Source organism: Salvelinus sp. IW2-2015, linkage group LG4q.2 (assembly GCF_002910315.2).
Source record: "Salvelinus sp. IW2-2015 linkage group LG4q.2, ASM291031v2, whole genome shotgun sequence".
NCBI lineage: Eukaryota > Metazoa > Chordata > Actinopteri > Salmoniformes > Salmonidae > Salvelinus > Salvelinus sp. IW2-2015.
Window position 1 is genome coordinate 21,889,201 of NC_036843.1, and position 20,291 is coordinate 21,909,491.

Here is a 20,291-nt window from a genome sequence, read left to right on the forward strand (position 1 = left end):
CAGTAGAACAATGCATTGCACAGCGACAGTTTGCAGTAGAACAATAGAATACAGTAGAATACATTTGAATAATACCACAGAAGCCCACCCAGTACAAACATTATCCTACTTACCCAAATCCAAGACTCCGCTATTCACACCAGTATCTAAACACTAACACCACTGCCGCTGGCCTTTGTGTGTTAACTGTGTTACTCCCGCAATGTAACCACTGAAAGCTCTTAATTACTTAATTTCCGAACTATTAAACAAATAGGAACAATAAGCTCTATTCAAATACACCAAACCACAGTAGGCTATGTGCAATAGGATCTATGCATGTCTGTTCCAACTCAAGTTATTTATGTAGCCTGAGAATTATTCACACTGTATGTACAGTGCCTTCAGAAAGTATTCACAACCCTTGACTCTTTTCCCATTTTGTTGTTACAGCCTGAACTTAAAATGGATTAAATATATATTTTAAATGTCACTGGCCTACACACAACACCCCATAATGTCAAAGTAGAATTATGTAAATTGTTTGAACAAATTAATAAAAAATGAAAAGCTGAAATGCTGTGAGTGACCAAGTATTCTKCCCCTTTTGTTATGGCAAGCCTAAATAAGTTCAGGAGTAAAAATATCCCTAACAAGTCACATACTAAGTTGTATGAACAATGCATTCAATAATAGTGTTTAACATGATTTTTGAATGACTACCTCATCTCTGTACCCCACAAATAAAATTATCTGAAAGGTCCCTCAGTCGAGCAGTGAATTTCAAACAMATATTCAACCACAAAGACCAGGGAGGTTTTCCAATGCCTCGCAAAGAAGGACACCTATTGGTAGATAAAAAAAAAATATATATAACTTGAATATCCCTTTGAGCATGGTGAAGTTATTAATTACACTTTGGATGGTGTATTAATACACCCAGTCACTACAAATATACAGGCATCCTTCCTAACTCATTTGCCGGGGAGGAAGGAAACCACTCAGAGGTTTCACCACGAGACCAATGGTGACTTTAAAACATTTACAGATTTGAATGGCTGTGATGGGAGAAAACTACATTGTAGTTACTCCACAATACTAACCTAACTGACAGAGTGAAATGAAGGAAGCCTGTACAGAATACAAATATTCCAAAACATGCATCCTGTTTGCAATTGAATATTGTGTTTCTGTGCGCTAATGGGAAGTCTACAAAACTATGAGCAAACCAACTTTTGTATTGAATACATGGAATTGGATTGTGATTATACCAATGAATGAATCCTGCACAATCTGTTTTTTTATCAGGAATAATATTTGATTTGATGTGTTTGAAATTGTTTGGTAAAAAATGCATAAAAGGAGAGTAATTTCCCATAATTTTGCACCTTTGGATAGTTGTACTTCCAATTTTGATAATTTTGTTATCTACTGGGATTTTTAAAACACATAAAAACGTGTTATTTTGTATGCTTGGACTCAAGAGATAAGTATGGTGGCATTAATATTTTTGCAGGCATTCATCCCAGCTAGCACATAACGTTCTGAGAACCATATGTTTCTTAGAGCTTGGTGAGAGCGTGGAGTCCTATGGTTATTTTGTATACAACCTTCCCAGAATGGTGCAGGATAGCTTTTCTTTTAACCTTTATTTAACTGGGCAAGCCAGTTATGAACAAATTCTTATTTACAATGACAGCCTACCGGGGAACTGCCTTGTTCAGGGGTAGAACAACAGATTTCAACCTTGTCAGCTCAGGGATTTGAGCCAGCAACCTTTCAGTTACTGGCCTTACGCTCTAACCGCTAGGCTACCTGCTTGGCTTTGGAACWTTCTCAGCACATTTAAGGAACTTGACAAAAAAAAAWGTCATTACTTTAAATGAACGTATCCTAAAAGTTCAAACATTGTTGCGTTTAATTGACATTTTGGTAATATTCTAGAAATGTTATCCAACTTGAAATGCCAGCATTGTGGGTTCAATTCCCACACAGTACCAGTACTCAATAAAAGTATACAAATGTATGTATGCACTACTGTAAGTTTCTTTGGAAAAGAGTGTCTATTAAAGATCTCTAATGTTTGGGAAAATAGTAAAAAACAATGTTATTAAGTGGGAATTTCAGTGTTTCTGCCTGGTTCTCTCTTTGATCCAAGGTGTAGGAGTCTGGCTCAACACTGGTCACGTTCCTAGATTTTTTTCTTTTTTTTTTTACCTTTATTTAACTAGGCAAGTCAGTTCAGTTGTGAGTTCTGAAGCCATTCAGGGTAAATTGATCTTTCAGTCAGTGAATTTGACCTTATCTGAATCATATGCCAGCTTTGTGACGGGGTAAGGAAGAAAGAAGCCACAGACAGACCATTGGATAGTGTATGAGTATCCTTACAATCCTATAATTTGTTATGCACTTTCTATGTAAGGCACTCACTTATGTCCCATGCATGACATCAAATAATGATACTTACGATTGTGTGTGTGTGTGCAATGCTGCGTGTGCATTTGCATGTGTGTGCATTCGTGTGTATGTGAGCATTTGCATGTGTGTGCATTTGTGTGTGTGCATTTGTGTGTGTGCATTTGTGTGTGTACATTCGTGTGTGTGTGTGTGTGTGCGTGTGTGTGAGTGCATTTGCATGTGTGTGCTAGGAGAAGCCTAACTTGTTTAAAGTGTAGCTGAGGTAAGAGCACAAGGCACATCATTATGTGCTGGAGAGGTTGCCAAATAACAAACAACTTTAAAAATAAATAACACAGTGTACAGTCTTTTAAATTGCCATCAAATTAGCAGCTATTTCTCTATGGTTCATAATCTAAAGCTTTAAGGAAAAGATATACTACCGTAGAAATGTCCTTGTTTTTGAAAGAAAAGCACATTTTTGGCCCATTACAATAACATCAAATTGATCAGAAATACAGTGTAGACATTGTTAATGTTGTAAATTACTATTGAGCTGGAAACKGCAGATTTTTTATGGAATATCTACATAGGCGTACAGAGGCCCATTATCAGCAACCATCACTCCTGTGTTCCAATGGCACATTGCGTTAACTAATCCAAGTTTAGCGTCTGCTAAATGACTTAAATGTAATGTAAATGTTTATCATTTTAAAAAGCTAATTGATCTTTAGAAAACGCTTTTGCAATTATGTTAGCACAGCTGAAAACTGTTGTTCGGATTAAAGAAGCAATAAAACTGGCCTTCTTCAGACTAGTTGAGTATTTGGATTATCAGCATTTGTGAGTTTGATTACAGGCTCAAAATGGCCAGAAACTAAGCTCTTTCTTCTGAAACTTGTCAGTCTATTCTTGTTCTGAGAAATGAAGGCTWTTCCATGCGAGAAATTGACAAGAAACTGAAGATCTCGTACAACACTGTGTACTACTCCCTTCACAGAACAGCACAAACTGGCTTTAACCAGAATAAAACGAAGAGTGGGAGGCCCCGGTGCACAACTGAGCAAGAGGACAAGTACATTAGAGTGTCTAGTTTGAGAAACAGACGCCTCACAAGTCCTCAACTGGCAGCTTCATTTAATAATACCCGCAAAACAATAGTGTCAACGTCAACAGTGAAGAGGTGACTCCGGGATGCTGGCCTTCTAGGCAGAGTTCCTCTGTCCAATGTCTGTGTTATTTTGCCCATCTTAATCTTTTATTTTTATTGGCCAGTCTGAGATATGTCTTTTTCTTTGCCACGCTGCCTAGAAGGCATGGAATAACCTTCATTTCTCAGAACAAGAATAGACTGACAAGTTTCAGAAGAAAGAGCTTCGTTTCTGGCCATTTTGAGCCTGTAATCGAAACCACAAATGCTGATGCTCCAGATACTCAACTAGTCTGAAGAAGGCCAGTTGTATTGCTTATTTAATCAGAACAACAGTTTTCAGCTGTGCTAACATAATTGCAAAAGGGTTTTCTACTGATCAATTAGCCTTTTAAAATGCTAAACTTGGATTAGCTAACACAACATGCCATTGGAACACAGGAGTGATCGTTGCTGATAATGGACCTTTTAACGTTCTGAGAACGGAAGTGAAAAATTTTCCTGTTCTGAGAATGTTCATTTTTAGGTTGCAGAGAGGTTCTGAAAACATTAGACTATAGTTCCCTGAAAGTTTGCCTGGAAGGTTTTATTAACGTTCTGAAAATGAAAATTCTAGGTTATTTGAAGATAATAAATKTTATTAGATACTTTTTAGTGATATCCAATTGGTAGTTACAGTCTTGTCCCATCGCTGCAACTCCCGTATGGACTCGGGAGAGGCAAAGGTCGAGAGCCGTGCGTCCTCTGAAACACGACCCCGCCAAGCCGCACTGCTTCTTGACACATGCTTGCTTAACCCGGAAGCCAGCCGCACCAATGTGTCGGAGGAAACACCGTACAGCTGGCGACTGAAGTCAGCGTGCATGCGCCCGGCCGCCACAAGGAGTTGCTAGAGCGTGATGGGACAAGGACATCCCAGCTGGCCAAACCCTGCCCTAACCCGGACGAAGCTGGGCCAGTTGTCCGTCACTTCATGAGTCACCTGGTCACGGCCAGTTGCAACACATCCTGGGATCAAACCCGGATCTGTAGTGACACCTCTAGCACTGCCTTAGACCACTGTGCCACTCAGGAGGCCCTGAAGATAATTAAGTAACACTCCGAGAACATGTTTCAGTAAGATTTTTTTACTGTTTTGAACTCCAAGCACAGACATGACACATGGAAATTCATTTGCTTAAGCATTAATCATGCAAACACATTTTTTATTGTGACATGCGTCAGTGAGATTCACACCTATGATCTTCTGTTCTCTATCCCTGGAATTAGTACACTGTGCTACAAGGATGGTGCACGCATGCCATCTTTTTTTACTCATACAAAGCTGTTCATTTTAGTTTATTCAAACAGACCCCATTTCAAAGGAAACAAGCACTAATTAAGATCAGGTGTCGACAATTAGTGGGCGCGGCCAACACACTGAACAAGATAAGAGGATAGAGAGAGTTTTGTTGATGCTGAGAACGAAATGTATATGTTTTTAAATAACATTCTTAGAACATTCTTTGAACATTACTAATGTTTCTTGTTTTTTTATGGAACGTTTTCTTAATGTTCTGAGAACATGAACTTAAATAGAACCACGAGGAAACCTGCAGAACATATTATGCTGAAGTACTGAAATTCCTCACAGAAGAAAGTTGTTTCTGAATGTTCTCTGAACAACTTGAGAACATAACTTTAAATAGAACCATCAGGAAACCTGTAGGAAACGTTATGCTGAATTACTGAAATGTCCACCTAAGGAACATATGGTTCAGGTTCTTATAACGTTATGTGATAGATGGGTATCTTGAGCCATTCCCAGAACATTGTGGGAAGGTTGTATGCAAAATAACCATTGGACAAGCACACTCTCACCTATGTCTTAGACACATATGGTTCTCAAAAAGTTATATGCTAGATGAGTTGTTTCCTTTGAAATTAGGTCTTGTTTGAATACTCAAATGAACAACTTTGTATGCGTAATAAAACAGGGCATTCTAGCTCCATTCCGGTGGCACAGTGGACTCATTTCAAGGATAGAAAACAGAAGATCATAAGCTCAAATCTCACTGATGCTGTGTCATCATAAACAAGAAATGTGTTTGCATGATTAATGTATGAGGAAATTAATTTATATCTGTGCTTGGAGTTCAAACAAGTTAACCCAATATATATACATATATACAGTGGGGCAAAAAAGTATTTAGTCAGCCACCCATTGTGCAAGTTCTCCCACTTAAAAAGATGAGAGAGGCCTGTAATTTTCATCATAGGTACACTTCAACTATGACAGACAAAATGAGNTTGTAGGTGACCAAATACTTATTTTCCACCATAATTTGATAATTAATTAATTAAAAATCCTACAATGTGATTTTCTGGAATTTTTTTCTCTCATTCTGACTGTCATAGTTGAAGTGTACCTATGATGAAAATTACAGGCCTCTCTCATCTTTTTAAGTGGGAGAACTTGCACAATTGGTGGCTGACTAAATACTTTTTTGCCTCCACTGTATATACATAGCATTCAAACAAGACCTAATTTGAAGGGAACAACTCATCTAGCATATAACTTTTTGAGAACCATATGTGTCTAAGACATTGGTGAGAGTGTGCTTGTCCAATGGTTATTCTGCATACAACCTTCTGGGAATGGCTCAAGATACCCATCTAGCACATAACATTATAAGAACCTGAACCATATGTTCCTTAGGTGGACATTTCAGTAATTCAGCATAACGTTTCCTACAGGTTTCCTGATGGTTCTATTTAAAGTTATGTTCTCAAGTTGTTCAGAGAACATTCAGAAACAACTTTCAACCTTCCCACATATATACGCATACATTACGCATACATATATATATGCATATATATATGTATGTATGTATATGTTTTTTTTATTTAACCATTATTTAACAAGGCAAGGTTTTGATGTGTAGAGTGCGTTAGTAAATTGACTCTGGCTATCTATTCCGATTTCAGAGTACTCCGAGTGTGCCAGACCACAGAATAACGGATCAATCACCCTAAGAATATGACCGGTGTCAGTAAATGTTGGCCAAAAAAGTTATTAAATTGTTGCCAGCAGCACAGTTACAGTCACTGACACTCTAGATAACATAAAAGCAGCATAACCAGCTCTGCTAGGGTGAGTAAAATGGTCAGTGAGATGTTTTCTCATTTGTGTCTGAAAATAGCTAGCAAGCTAGCCAACTTTAGCCAGTTAGCTTGGGTGGTTGACTGTCGTTGTGAGATCAGAACACTCAGATCAACCCTACTCCTCATCAACCTTACGTCCAGAGTGCACTCTGAACGCTCCTAGAGCAAAACGCTCTTAATATATGAACAGGCAAGCTGACAACACTCTGAAGTTACCACCCAGAGTGCACTCTCACACACTGGAGGCAATTTACAAACGCACCCTTAATAAGTCCATGCAGAAGCGTTTGAAAACAAACCCAGGGCCAGTGCCATTGTTGATGCTACAGTATTTGCATTGAAAAAGTGCCCAGCCGTCAGGAAATCAATTAAGTGTGTGTCTGTAGATAAATTAGTGTGTGTCTGTAGATAAATTAGTGTGTGTCTGTAGATAAATGATTAGAATGACAGTAAAACAGTTATACTATGTGTTTGCTGAGTAATTAGATCAAATTCACTATGATTGTGTTTATTTTCCATTGTGATGGTTTTTTTCTGTACAGTTAACATTAACTTCCAGTTATTTTCGCTCACATTGCTGGTCCCATTGTTTAGAATTATTCCGCAATTAGGCAAAGAGTTATGGGATATTAGAATCCTCTTGTTCTAACCTGTATATTTTCGACTCGGGGGTTTGACTTCTACAAACAGCGCACCCTTAAAAAGTATGCTTGATAGCATTCCAACCACACCCACAAACCATAGAAACGGACTGTTTTTTTTGCTGTGCATTAGACCTTTGTGGTTTGGACAGTCTGCAAACACACCCATCCAGAGGCGCAACATGTATACACATGGAAACTTTCCGTGGAAAGGTTTCTCTCATCATAACTAAACATTTAACAGATAACTGTAAGAACCTCATATTACTATTATTCATAATTGTGCTGTTTAAGAAAGAAACTCACAAATAAACACAGAAACCTGTGCGCCATTTTGTTGTACATACTTTTAATGCTGGTGGGAAAGTTACTCTGCGGGTGTGGTCTCTCAGAAGCGAGACCGGGAAATAAAGGTGTGGCCTTGTGGGGGAACCAGTTTATATATACACTGACACACAGCCTTCCCTGTCTACTGTATCTCTGCCAACTGAACGGAGCTACTAACAGGTATGTCTTCATTTGGGTCATACACCAGCCATTGCTTTGTATTGTGTATCAACTGCTTGTACTGTAATCTGAAGGAATTCGTTTTTGTGCATTCTTATACTAATATTAGTTTTAAGGAAGGTTCACGTTGAATTTTACAACAGCTTCTGTGTAGGGAGATAGAGGGCATATTACATAACCAGGAAGAGATATTTTAATGTCGGATGGTTAGATATACAGTATCTCACACTGGATATGCAGTATGATATCTTCTGTATCACAGCGCACACCGCTTAAAAATGTCATGTCAACGATCCCAAATGGATTCCTGCTGTTTAAGTTGATCGGTGGCCTTGCAAAACGAGTGAGGACCGGAAAGGTTTTTACAGAAGATAGTACCTGCGATTCATGTGTTGTGAACCACACTCTTAGAAAAATAYTTGCTATCTAGAACGGTTCTTTGGCTGTCCCCATAAGAGAACCCTTTAAAGAACCCTTGTTTGTGCAATGTAGAACCCATTTGGGTTCAATGTAAAACCCTTTCCAGTGAKTGTTCTACCTGGAACTAAAAATGTTCTACCTGGGGGGGAAAGGGTTCTCCTATGGGGACAGCCAAAGGACCCTTTTGGAACTCGTTTTTCAAAGAGTGCATAGTTTCCATGAGGCACTGAACATTCCACAAAACTGCGCAATATGACTGAATGTTTGCTCTAGGTAGACTGAAAAATACTCTCCTAAGTCAACGTATCATGTTCCTACCTGTTCTGTGTTCTTTCATGTTTTCATTTCTACATTTACATTTTAGTCATTAAGCAGACGCTCCTATCCAGAGCTACTTGGTTAGTGCATTCATCTTAAGATAGCTAGGTGAGACAACCACATACTGTATCACAGTCCTACATCTTTCCTCGATAAAGAAGTTATAAGCAAAGTCAGAGCTATTAGGAAAATACAAGTGCAATTGTTTTAATGCTTTTTTATTACTGCCCCTCTGTTTTCACATTTATACTCTGTTTGATAGGACAGTAATAGCAGTCAGTACATATCCGGTTAGGAATCTAAATATAGCAGAGAATCATCCCTCCTCCTCATGATCATGACAATTGTTAGTTAGGCCTCATGGTACACAAAGAATCCAGGAAGTAGGCTAATTTTGAATAAATACTTTTAGTTTACTTTTGAAATATATCTAATGTGTTCGGAGCTATTATATATTATAGGCTATTATAATGATAATTATTTTAATTTGTAAAGTGCTTTTCTCAGACCCAAGGTGCACATTAATTTAAAAAAAGTATAATGTATAATAATAAAAACAACACAGACAACAATCAAAGTTATATACAGGTGTGGCCAGAATACTAGCAGAGGTCCTTGAAAGCTTTTCTGAAAGCACAGTCTTGAGCTGTGCCTTAAAGGACAGAGACTCTGCAGCCCTAATAGTGTCTGGAAGTGCGTCCCACAGTTGCAGAGCAACTGAAAGCCCTGTCACCCATAGTTTTTAGTCTGCTGCTAAAGGGAGATGGACCTGGAGGAGCGAAGGGTGTGTGTGGGGAAGGTGGGTAGAATGATGTCAGAACGTTATTATGGCTTTGTCTGTTGAAATAAACACCTTACCTCCACCAATATCCTGACTCAAATTAGCTCTGGTCTGATGCATATGAAAGAAAATTCCAAATGGGTGTGGTGAGGATAGGATAGGTGTTCCCCTGATTGATACAGTCTTATGACATGAATGCATTCTTATAATTCTGTACAGAAAACATTACTCATCTGTATGGTTCCACAGAAAAGACTACGACTACGGCTAACGTTTGTCATATAAACATTTGAGCATACTTTCCTCTCAAGACCTGTCTGGATGAAGTATTTAAAACATGCAATCATTTTAACTCAAACATTTCACTCTCCTTTTCAGATACAATGGATGTAAGTAAACACTTTTTCTAATATTCTATCAAATTGCAAGAATGCTTAATACTATAAGCAATAAAGCGCTCACTGTATTCCACAGCTAGCACATTTGGTTCCTTGGAAGTTGTGGGAACGTATGTTTCTGGTTTCAGGAAGTCAAAATGTAGCCTGTTCTGGGAACGTTTATTTTTAGATTGCAGGGAGATTATGCAAACGTTTTAATCTGGATCCTTAAATTTTCCTGTGGGGTTTTATTAACACAGAGAATACAAATTATAGGTTATTTTGAGGTTTTTGAATAACTTCCTTAACCTTCACCTGAATGTTTCAAGACTTTTAACACTGCTAGCTTATTTTGGGGTTAGCTTTTTTGAACGCCAAGCACATGTAAATTAATTTCCTTAGGCATTAATCTTGCAATTTGTTGTTGTGACACGGCATCAGTGAGAYTCAACCCTATAATTGTCTGTTCTCTATTGAAGGATTTATTCCACTGAAACACCAGGATGGCGCAAGCATGCCATTTTGTTTTTATGCCTACAAAGCTGTTAATTTTTGTCTGTTCAAACAGACCCCATTTCAAAGGAAACAAGCACTCATTAAGATCGGGTGTGGCCCGTTAGTGGGCGCAGCAAACGCACCTGAACACACTTAACAAGATAAAGGATAGAGTGAGTTTTTTTTATGCTGAGAATGGAATGTATATGTTTTTAAATAACTTTAGTAACGTTCAGAGAACGTTCTAATGTTTTCTTGTGGTTTTATGCAACTTTTTTATGCAATTTTCTTTACTTTCTTGGAACAATTTGAGGACATTACTTTTAAATGAGGAAACCTGTAGGAAACGCTATGCTGAAGTACTGAAATTCCCACTGAAGAACTTTCACTGAACTATTTGAGAACATTTGGGGTGTTGGGCTCACATGGGCCAACGATGTCTCATAAGATTATTTTTTTTAAAGGTTTATGTCCCCCAGTTGAAAAATGTGTGATAGCAGTGCAGCAATGGTAGCTTTCTGTGTTATCACTCTTTCTTTCATCCCTCCATCCCATTAATTTTACCCTATGACAAACAACGTCAGTTTATCATTGGAAAGCTTAGATTCACAGCTATCCATCAGACACATTTTCGGAAATGTTCAGGGCCCAGCATCTTAAGTCTAAGTTCATCGTTAGAACCTTCGTAGGAGCATCATTCAATCTCCCAGCTGTTTCCCAAAACCATCGTTACTAAAGTTGCACTTAAACGCTAGTTACTTACCTCAGACGACTCGCAGAACAGCTAAGTGCGTCATTAGATGTTTTTTTGCCCTTCCGCGTCACTTTATTCACAGATCTCAGCTAAACATAGCATGAAGAAGTTGATCTGTCTGACTGTGACCGCCGATAACTTAAAAACGAAGTTGACTACAAATGCAAAGTTGCCAAAGTGTTTGCAATTGTCACAAACAAGTGAAGGATAAAAATATGCTTAAAATGAAAGCAGAGATGACTGCCTTCAAATATAAATAGGCTACATAGACCTATACAGTGAATTCAGAAAGTATTCAGACCTCTTGAATTTTTCCACATTTTGGTACGTTACATACTTATTCTAAATAGTTTATTTTCCTCATCAGTCCAAATGTGAGATTTTGGGTTCCAACCTCTGTCTTTGTGAGACGCGAAGAAGGTGAACGGATGAGCTCCGCATGTGTGGTTCCCACTGAGTGTGGTTCCCACTGGGGCGGCAGGTAGCCTAGTGGTTAGTTAGAGTGTTGGACTAGTAACCAGGAGGTTGCTAGATCGAATCCCTGAGCTGACAAGGTAAAAATCTGTCGTTCTGCCCCTGAACAAGGCAGTTAACCCACTGTTCCTAGGCCGTCATTGTAAATAAGAATTTGTTCTTGTGGTGGTGCTTTGCTGGTGACACTGTCAGTGATATATTTCAAACTCAAGGTACACTTAACCAGCATGGCTACCACAGCATTCTGCAGCAATACGCCATTCCTTCTGGTTTGCACTTAGTGGGACTATCATTTGTTTTTCAACAGGATAAATACCCAAAACACACCACAATTACCTGACCTCAACCCAATTGAGATGGTTTGAGATGAGTTGGACCGCAGAGTGACAGAAAAGCAGCAAACAAGTGCTCAGCATATGTGGGAACTCCTTCAAGACTGTTGGAAAAGCATTCCTCATGAAGCTGGTTGAGAGAGTGCCAAGCGTATGCAAAGCTGTCATCAAGGGTGGCTACTTTGAAGAATCTCAAATATAAAATATAAAACATGATTCCATATGTGTTATTTCATAGTTTATGTCTTCACTATTATTCTACAATGTAGAACATAGTCAAAATAAAGAAAAACCCTTTAATGAGTAGGGGTGTCCAAACTTTTGACTGGTACCATAAGTATTCAGACCCTTTACTTGGTACTTTGAATCCCCTTTGGCAGCGATTACAGCCTCAAGTCTTCTTGGGTATTATGCTACAAGCTTGGCTCACCTGTATGTGGGGAATTTCTCCCATTCTTCAAAGCAGATCCTCTCAAGCTCTGTCAGGTTAGATGGGGAGTGTTGCTGCACAGCTAATTTCAGGTCTCTCCAGAGATGTTCGATTGGGTTCAAGTCCGGGCTCTGGCTGGGCCACTCAAGGACATTCAGARACTTGTCCCGAAGCCACTAATGCGTTGTCTTGGCTGTGTGCTTAGGGTCATTGTCCTCTTGGAAAGTGAACCTTTGCCCCAGATTGAGGTCCTGAGTGCTCTGGAGCAGATTTTCATCAAGGATCTCTCTGCACTTTGCTTCATTCATCTTTGCTTCGATCCTGACTAGTCTCCCAGTCCCTGCCGCTGAAAAACATCCCTACAGCATGATGCTGCCACCACCATGCTTCACCATAGGGATGGTGCCAGGTTTCTTCCAGACGTGACGCTTGGAATTCAGGCCAAAGAGTTCAATCTTGGTTTAATCAGACCAGATAATCTTGTTTCTCATGATCTGACAGTCCTTTAGGTGCCTTTTGGCAAACTCCAAGCAGGCTGTCGTGCCTTTTATTGAGGAGTGGCTTCCGTCTGGCCACTCTACCATAAAAGCCTGATTGGTGGAGTGCTGCAGAGATGGTTGTCCTTCTGGAGGGTTCTCCCATCTCAACAGAGGAACTGGGGTTCTTGGTCACCTCACTGACCAAGGCCCTTCTCCCCCGATTGCTCCATTTGGCTGGGCGGCTAGCTCTAGGAAGAGTCTTGGTGGTTCCAAACTTCTTCCATTTAAGAATGATGGAGGCCGCTGTGCTTGAGGTGTCACTACAAACCTGTGTTCGATCCCAGGCAGTGTCAAAGCGGTGCACAATTGGCCCAGCATTGTCCGGGTTCGGGGAGGGTTTGGCCGGCCGGGATGGCCTTATGCCATCGCACTCTATCAACTCCTTGTGGCAGGCCGGGCGCATGCACGCTGACTTTGGTCGCCAGTTGTACGGTGTTTCCTCCGACACTTTGGTGCGGCTGGCTTCCAGGTTAAGCGAGCAGTGGGTCAAGAAGCAGTGCGGCTTGGCAGGGTCGTGTTTCGGAGGACACATGACAATCGACCTGCACCTCTCCCAAGTCCGTACGGGAGTAGCAGCGATGGGACAAGACTGTAACTACCAATTGGGGAGAAAAAATGTTAAAAAGGAGAATAAATAAATGATAAATGAAATTTTAAAAAGAATGGAGGCCACTGTTCTTGGTGACCTTCAATGCTGCAGACATTTTTTTGGGGTACCCTTCGTCAGGTCTGTGCCTCGACACAATCCTGTCTTGGAGCTCTATGGACAATTCCTTCAACCTCATGGCTTGGTTTTTGCTCTGACATGCACTGTCAACTGTGGGACCTTATATAGACAGGTGAGTGCCTTTCCAAATCATGTCCAATCAATTGAATTTATCATAAGTGGACTCCAATAAAGTTGTAGAAACATCAAGGATGATCAATGGAAACAGGATGCACCTCTATTGCGAGCCTCATAGCAAAGGGTCTGAATACTTATGTAAATAAGGTATTTCTTTTTTAATATACTTTTGCCAACATTTCTAAAAACCTGTTTTCACTTTGTCATTATGGGATATTGTGTGTAGATTAATACATTTTAGAATAAGGCTGTAACGTAACAAACATTTTGAAAAAGTGAAGGGGTCTGAATACTTTCTGAATTCACTGTCAATGTAAATCATATTGAAGAAATGTTAATGTTCAATCAATTGAGTTTTATTTTGCCAATAGGGTACTGTCTATAATGTTTGCCTCAATATACAGTACCAGTCCAAAGTTTGGACACCTACTCTTTATTTTTACTATGTTCTACATTGTAGAATAATAGTAAAGACAAACTATGAAATAACACATATGGAATCATGTAGTAAACAAAAAAGTGTTAAACAAATCAAAATATATTTAAGATTCTTCAAAGTAGCCACCCTTTTTGGGCACATTCTTAATTAACACAATTCTGTGAATAATTTAACATCTGTATATCTGGCACACCTGTCATGTGGTTGTGTATTCTACATCATTCTACATGAACATTTTAAGATATTTCTGGTGTTACTACAATTACATTTCAAACAGGTGTGGTCCAATAAGACCCCATTGAGTAGTTTGGTGGCAATATTGGAAAAAGGCTTCTGTGGGGTTAATGTGTGAATTCTCTGATGGACCTGTATCTACAAATCTTTTTAATAACCAGGCCTAGCTGTGTGTGTGCAATTTGCTGCCTCTTATCAAAGTTAGAATACAAAAACATAGCTGTCCAATTACATGGAATTCTATGGCTAAGCTTTCAACATTCTAATGTCAATGCGCATATGGGAGCTTTTTTCTTTTCTTTTTTTACAATAGTTGTAGCTGGTCATTTCAAAGTTGATTAAATATAATTTGAAAGGTAATTTCCTTACCTTTCCAAATCACTTGTCAAAGTTTTTTAAATGTATCATGCTTTCCCTTTTTAAAGCCATTTATACAGGTACATTTGATATCTAACATAGAAGTCAAAGTTCTGTTGACCTGAACATTTCGAAATTGTCTGCAGGATAGCTGTGAATCTAAGCTTTCCAATTACACATGTATACGTGAGCAATTGGAGAGTAACTTGCATGACATTGTTTGTCAGGATAAAATCCCTTTGGGGAAAAAATGAATGGGATGGAGGGATGAAATAAAGAGCACTACCGAGTCGTTGTTCATGTCATAAGAAGGAATTCCCCTCGACCACACCCACAAATTGGGGAATACAAACATTCTTTCCCATTGACCCCCATTGTAAAAGAGCCAACTTTATTGTTCATTTTTTGTTATACAGAAATAATAAAACATGCCAAAAAACTGCTCGTTAACCAGGTAAAAAATCCTGACCTACGGTTCATTGAAACTATGTAGGGAAATAGAGCCTGCGAGAAGTGCCCTGTGGCTTCAGGCTATTCAGCGTGGGAAATGTGGGGACCCGGTGTCCATGTAGGCTACGTGTAGCTACTCTATGTGTGTGGAAAACATTTAATCTCAGGTAAAACCTACTTGTAGCTGTGTAGTCTGTTTGTGGTGTTGGTTTTGCTAGCTTAATGTTCCAGTCGGTAGCTAGCACTCACTCACGTGGTTAGCAGCATCATGAAAAGGGGCATGAGGAAAGCCCTACAATATTACGTTTTTCTAAGTAGTGAGAAACCAGTTGCGAGCAGGCAATGTTGAAAAGTGATCTTTAGACATGTAGTTTTGTAATTGACTAAAACAAGCAGATAACTTGAATTTTTCAAATGCAATTTTTTTGTTTTTGCTGCGAGTCAATGGAGTAACCTAGGTAACCACAGATTGTTTTCCCCAGAGGTGGGCGGGCCGCAACGTAATATTTTATACCGACTGGCATGATTGCTGCACTGCTATCACACATTTTCCAACTCTAGGGACATAGACCTTAAAAAAAAAAAAAGAGACATCTTCGGCCCAAGTGAGCCTAATATGGACTAATGTCAAGCCAGTTGAACGTTCCTAGAACATGACCAAAATTGAAATGAAAGGTAACCATGTTTGAACTTTTAAGACACATTTTGTTAAAATAATGAAATACCAAGAAAATTGTTATTTTGTCAATCAATCAATCAATCAATTTTATTTTATATAGCCCTTCGTACATCAGCTAATATCTCGAAGTGCTGTACAGACACCCAGCCTAAAACCCCAAACAGCTAGTAATGCAGGTGTAGAAGCACGGTGGCTAGGAAAAACTCCCTAGAAAGGCCAAAACCTAGGAAGAAACCTAGAGAGGAACCAGGCTATGAGGGGTGGCCAGTCCTCTTCTGGCTGTGCCGGGTGGAGATTATAACAGAACTATGCCAAGATGTTCATAAGTGACAAGCATGGTCAAATAATAATCATGAATAATTTTCAGTTGGCTTTTCATAGCCGATCATCAAGAGTTGAAAAACAACAGGTCTGGGACCTGTCTCTTATACACATCTAGATGTGTATAAGAGACAAACCGCAGGCAGAACAGTTGAAACTGGAATAGCAGCAAGGCCAGGCGGACTGGGGCAGCAAGGAGTCACCACGGGCGGCAGTCCCGACGCATGGTCCTAGGGCCCAGGTCCTCCGAGAGAAAGAAAGAGAGAAGGAGAAAATTAGAGAGAGCCAAGATTTTCAAAATGTTCATAAATGACAAGCATGGTCAAATAATAATCAGGAATAAATCTCAGTTGGCTTTTCATAGCCGATCATTAAGAGTTGAAAACAGCAGGTCTGGGACAGGTAGGGGTTCCATAACCGCAGGCAGAACAGTTGAAACTGGAATAGCAGCAAGGCCAGGCGGACTGGGGACAGCAAGGTGTCATCATGCCCGGTAGTCCTGACGTATGGTCCTAGGGCTCAGGTTCTCAGAGAGAAAGAGAGAACGAGAGAATTAGAGAGAGCATACTTAAATTCACACAGGACACTGGATAAGACAGGAGAAGTACTCCAGGTAACCAACTGACCCTAGCCCCCCGACACATAAACTACTGCAGCATAAATACTGGAGGCTGAGACAGGAGCGGTCAGGAGACACTTGTCAAGTTCCTTAAATGTGCTGAGAATGTTCCAAAGGCAAATCACTATCCTGCACCATTCCCAGAAAATTGTGGGTAGGTTGTATGCAAAATAACCATAGGACTCCACGCTCTCACCAAGCTCTAAGAAACAAATGGTTCTCAGAACATTATGTGCTAGCTGGGTCCAGTGAGAAATTAAGCAAGGAGACACATCCACTTGTGCACACTATCAATCCTCTCTCACCCCGCTCTGCTTCCCCTCTTCCCCTACAGCTTTCAGATGCTCTGGGTGGTGAACCGGGCTGGCCAGGCCAGAACAACCAGCAGGGTAGTGGGGGCGTGTGGCCTGGTGGGCAACCCAACCAGCCAACATGGCCAGGACAGCCTGGTGGTCAACCAGGCCAGCCCGCCCCCATGTGGCCTGGACAACAACCAAACCCTTCCCAACCCTCATGGCCCGGACAACAAGGAGGGGGGCAGCCCGGCTGGCCCGGACAACCAGGTGGGGGGCAGCCTGGCCAGCCAACCTGGCCCGGACAACCAGGTGGGGGGCAGCCTGGCCAGCAAACCTGGCCCGGACAACCAGGTGGGGGACAGCCCAGTCAGCCGACATGGCCAGGGCAGCCAGGACAGATTAGCCAACCTACTGCACCCGGATGGCCAAGCCCCGGTCCAGGCCCTGCCCAACCAACTGCTCCACAAAATAGTTCACTGGTAAGAGAAGACATTCAATCCTGAGGATGTTGGTTATGACGGTTTGAAAAACCATGAGCAAGGTTCTGCATGGTTCAGAAATATCTTTGTGACAGATTAGCCCTCAAGACCTCTACTCAGACATTGTTGTAAGCCTGTCCTAATGACACTCAACTGGTTTTGGCTGTTTTTATTTGCTGTTTTCAACAAACCCATTTTATTTCCCCAACAGAAAGTGCCATATGACCTGAATCTGCCAAATGGATGCTACGACAAGATGCTCATCACAATTCGTGGGACAGTTAACCAAAATGCCAAAATGTCAGTATTCACAGCAAAATATAGTTTCCGTGGTAAATTGTGAAGATCTACATTGTAGCTATTTCCACACTTTGATTCTTAATGTTGCTCAGTTATTTCAGTCTTGTAGCCAGCAGTAGGTACACAAATGGAATGCCTTTCCTTGATATGTTGCCTGCAAACATCTTATACCATAACCTAAGTACTAGTCTGTTTGTGCCATCATCCCACTCCTTGCCACTTGTCATCCTATACATGATATTTGGCATGACAAGGAGTTGGAATGATAGCACAAACAGATCTGGGACCTGGCTACTTCTACTGCTACTCTCAATCTAATAAGGACTAAAATCTTATCAAATACAAACGGTTGTTCTTTTGTTCTTCAAAGTGTGTGATGCATAAGTATCCATCTCAGGATGTAAACGGAGACTAATAGAAGTTAGACGAGAGGATCTAGATAATCAAGCTCTGGGTAGTTAACAAATCTAGATTACTGTCAAATGTAAATCAATGAGGCCCCTTTTGAAAGAGGTTGGCAGACAGTAATCCCAAAAGAGCATCTTGACATCATTATTTCCAAACCTCGACTGAATACAATTTAACTAATGTAAGGACAATGGGTGAGAATAGAACAAATGATCTGTGATGAATTCAATACCAGATAATACCAATCACTTTGAAGTCAAGAGTAGGTCTACAGTAACTATGGCCACAAACTCAAAAAGCTCACACATGGAGAATGTCGCTGAGTGCTGTTGAGCATGTGGCTCATAGAACACACACACACATTCATCACAAAACATAATGCTGTTGTCTGACTTGTAATCGACACTACTAGATAAACGCATTGATGACGTAAATGTCACAAAATCCAAGGTTTACCACTATGTTATTAGCTTCGTCCCAAATATGTTTGTGCTCTTGAAATTCCATTGCTCATTGTCAAGCCAAACAAATTGTTTGAAAAGAAAATGAGTGACAAGGAGTTGGTATGAACACTGCTATTATCTCCCTGTAGGTTCACCATCAATCTAACCAAAGGGAATGACATTGCCATGCACTTAAACCCACGCTTTAATGACCAGGGAAAGAAAACGATTGTGCGGAACAGTCAGATAGGCAATACATGGGGCAAAGAGGAGAGAGAGCACAATCACTTCCCCTTCACTCAGGGCCAGCCCTTCGAGGTGAGGAATCTATCTTCTGCTTTACTTCATGTCAACCAATCAGAGTTTTAAAACCATGATGGCTGGGGTCCATTGAGAATTAGGTTTTGTCCCAAATGGCACCCCCCTATATAGTGCACAACTTTTGAACAGAACATGCTTTGGTCAAAAGTAGTGCACTGAATAGGATGCCATTTGGAAAATATCTTTAGACACTCCTGTATTCATCTCGATATTTTCAGTTGTATGATTTTTATGGTAATTAAAAATAATGTCAAACAAATTCAAATGTTATTCATGATCAACAGATCATGTTTTACAATCAATATATTAATTTACATTTCAGTCATATCTTAACACATTCTTTGATTTTGCATAATAATGAGTTTGTGGTCCTGTGTTTTTCCAGATGAAGATCATGTGCACTAACAGTGAGTTCAAGGTGGCAGTGAACAGCTCACACATCCTGGAGTTCAAACACCGCATCCGTGACATCCAATCCATCAAACACCTGGTCATCTATAATGATGTCACCCTCACGTCTGTGGAGATTGACAAACTATAAGATCTAGCAGGGTTGGTTTCAGCCATTTAATAGAATGACCAGATTAGCCAAAGTCCCTCAGGTTCTATTTTTATGGTTCCAGTGACCTTCCATCATTGGCTTTCAACAGAAACATACAGTAGCTTGAGTCTAAAGCTTTAACCCAGTAGTACTACCATCATATTCTGTACTTCTACTAAGATGGTATATTCTCTGTGTGGAAAAATATATTTTCTTAGTCTTTTAATAAGAGAAAAAAGTCAACAACTTTTAACTTACAAATTCATTGGTTTTAAGTCTGAATAGGTACATACATTTGAATGAAAACCACCTATATCCAATGTTAGACTCAAACATATTTTTCTATTGACTGATATTTCTTCCTCCAGATACAGGGTGATGTACAGTATGTGTTTTGAGTGATTGTTATTGTTGTATAACCTTTCCCACTAGGTGGCACAGTTGAGACTATGTTGAATGTTTTAGATCCACAACAAGCCTAGTATTTGCTGTGGCAAAATAAACATTACCTTGGCTACCTATACCACACAGTAGTAGATGAATTTGAAAACACCAATGCATATTACCACTTAACATATAGGCTATTATTACTTTGCATTAGTGAATGAAGGACCATGTCTGTAAACATACTGTATTTTCAAAGCTCTTTCTCCTTAACCCTGCAATCATGAGCAAGTTCACTTGTTGGTAATGTAATGATGTCATGCACTATCTTTCTGTAGTGTTTCTATAAGCAGTGATGATCTTATTTCCATTACCAGCCATCAGCACTTAACATGTTTATTCAGGGAGGAGAGTGTCAATATCTGTGAGTGATATTAC

General features: G+C 40.0%; 1 protein-coding gene across 1 annotated transcript; it reads left to right on the forward strand.

The window, feature by feature from the left end:
* Nucleotides 1-9,624: 9,624 nt before the first annotated feature.
* On the forward strand, nucleotides 9,625-19,995 carry LOC111963473 (galectin-3). The gene is made up of 5 exons (XM_023986938.2): nucleotides 9,625-9,726; nucleotides 17,016-17,456; nucleotides 17,668-17,756; nucleotides 18,757-18,925; nucleotides 19,314-19,995. Exons 1-5 carry the CDS (start codon nucleotides 9,721-9,723, stop codon nucleotides 19,467-19,469), a joined length of 861 nt encoding a protein of 286 aa, XP_023842706.1. The 5' UTR covers nucleotides 9,625-9,720; the 3' UTR covers nucleotides 19,470-19,995.
* Nucleotides 19,996-20,291: the final 296 nt, after the last annotated feature.

Excerpts from the sequence above, each read along its gene's own strand:
- LOC111963473 (XM_023986938.2), top strand. Across the intron at positions 17,457-17,667 it reads CTCCACAAAATAGTTCACTG|AAAGTGCCATATGACCTGAA; the intron begins GTAAGAGAAGAC and ends TTTCCCCAACAG. Across the intron at positions 17,757-18,756 it reads GTTAACCAAAATGCCAAAAT|GTTCACCATCAATCTAACCA; the intron begins GTCAGTATTCAC and ends ATCTCCCTGTAG.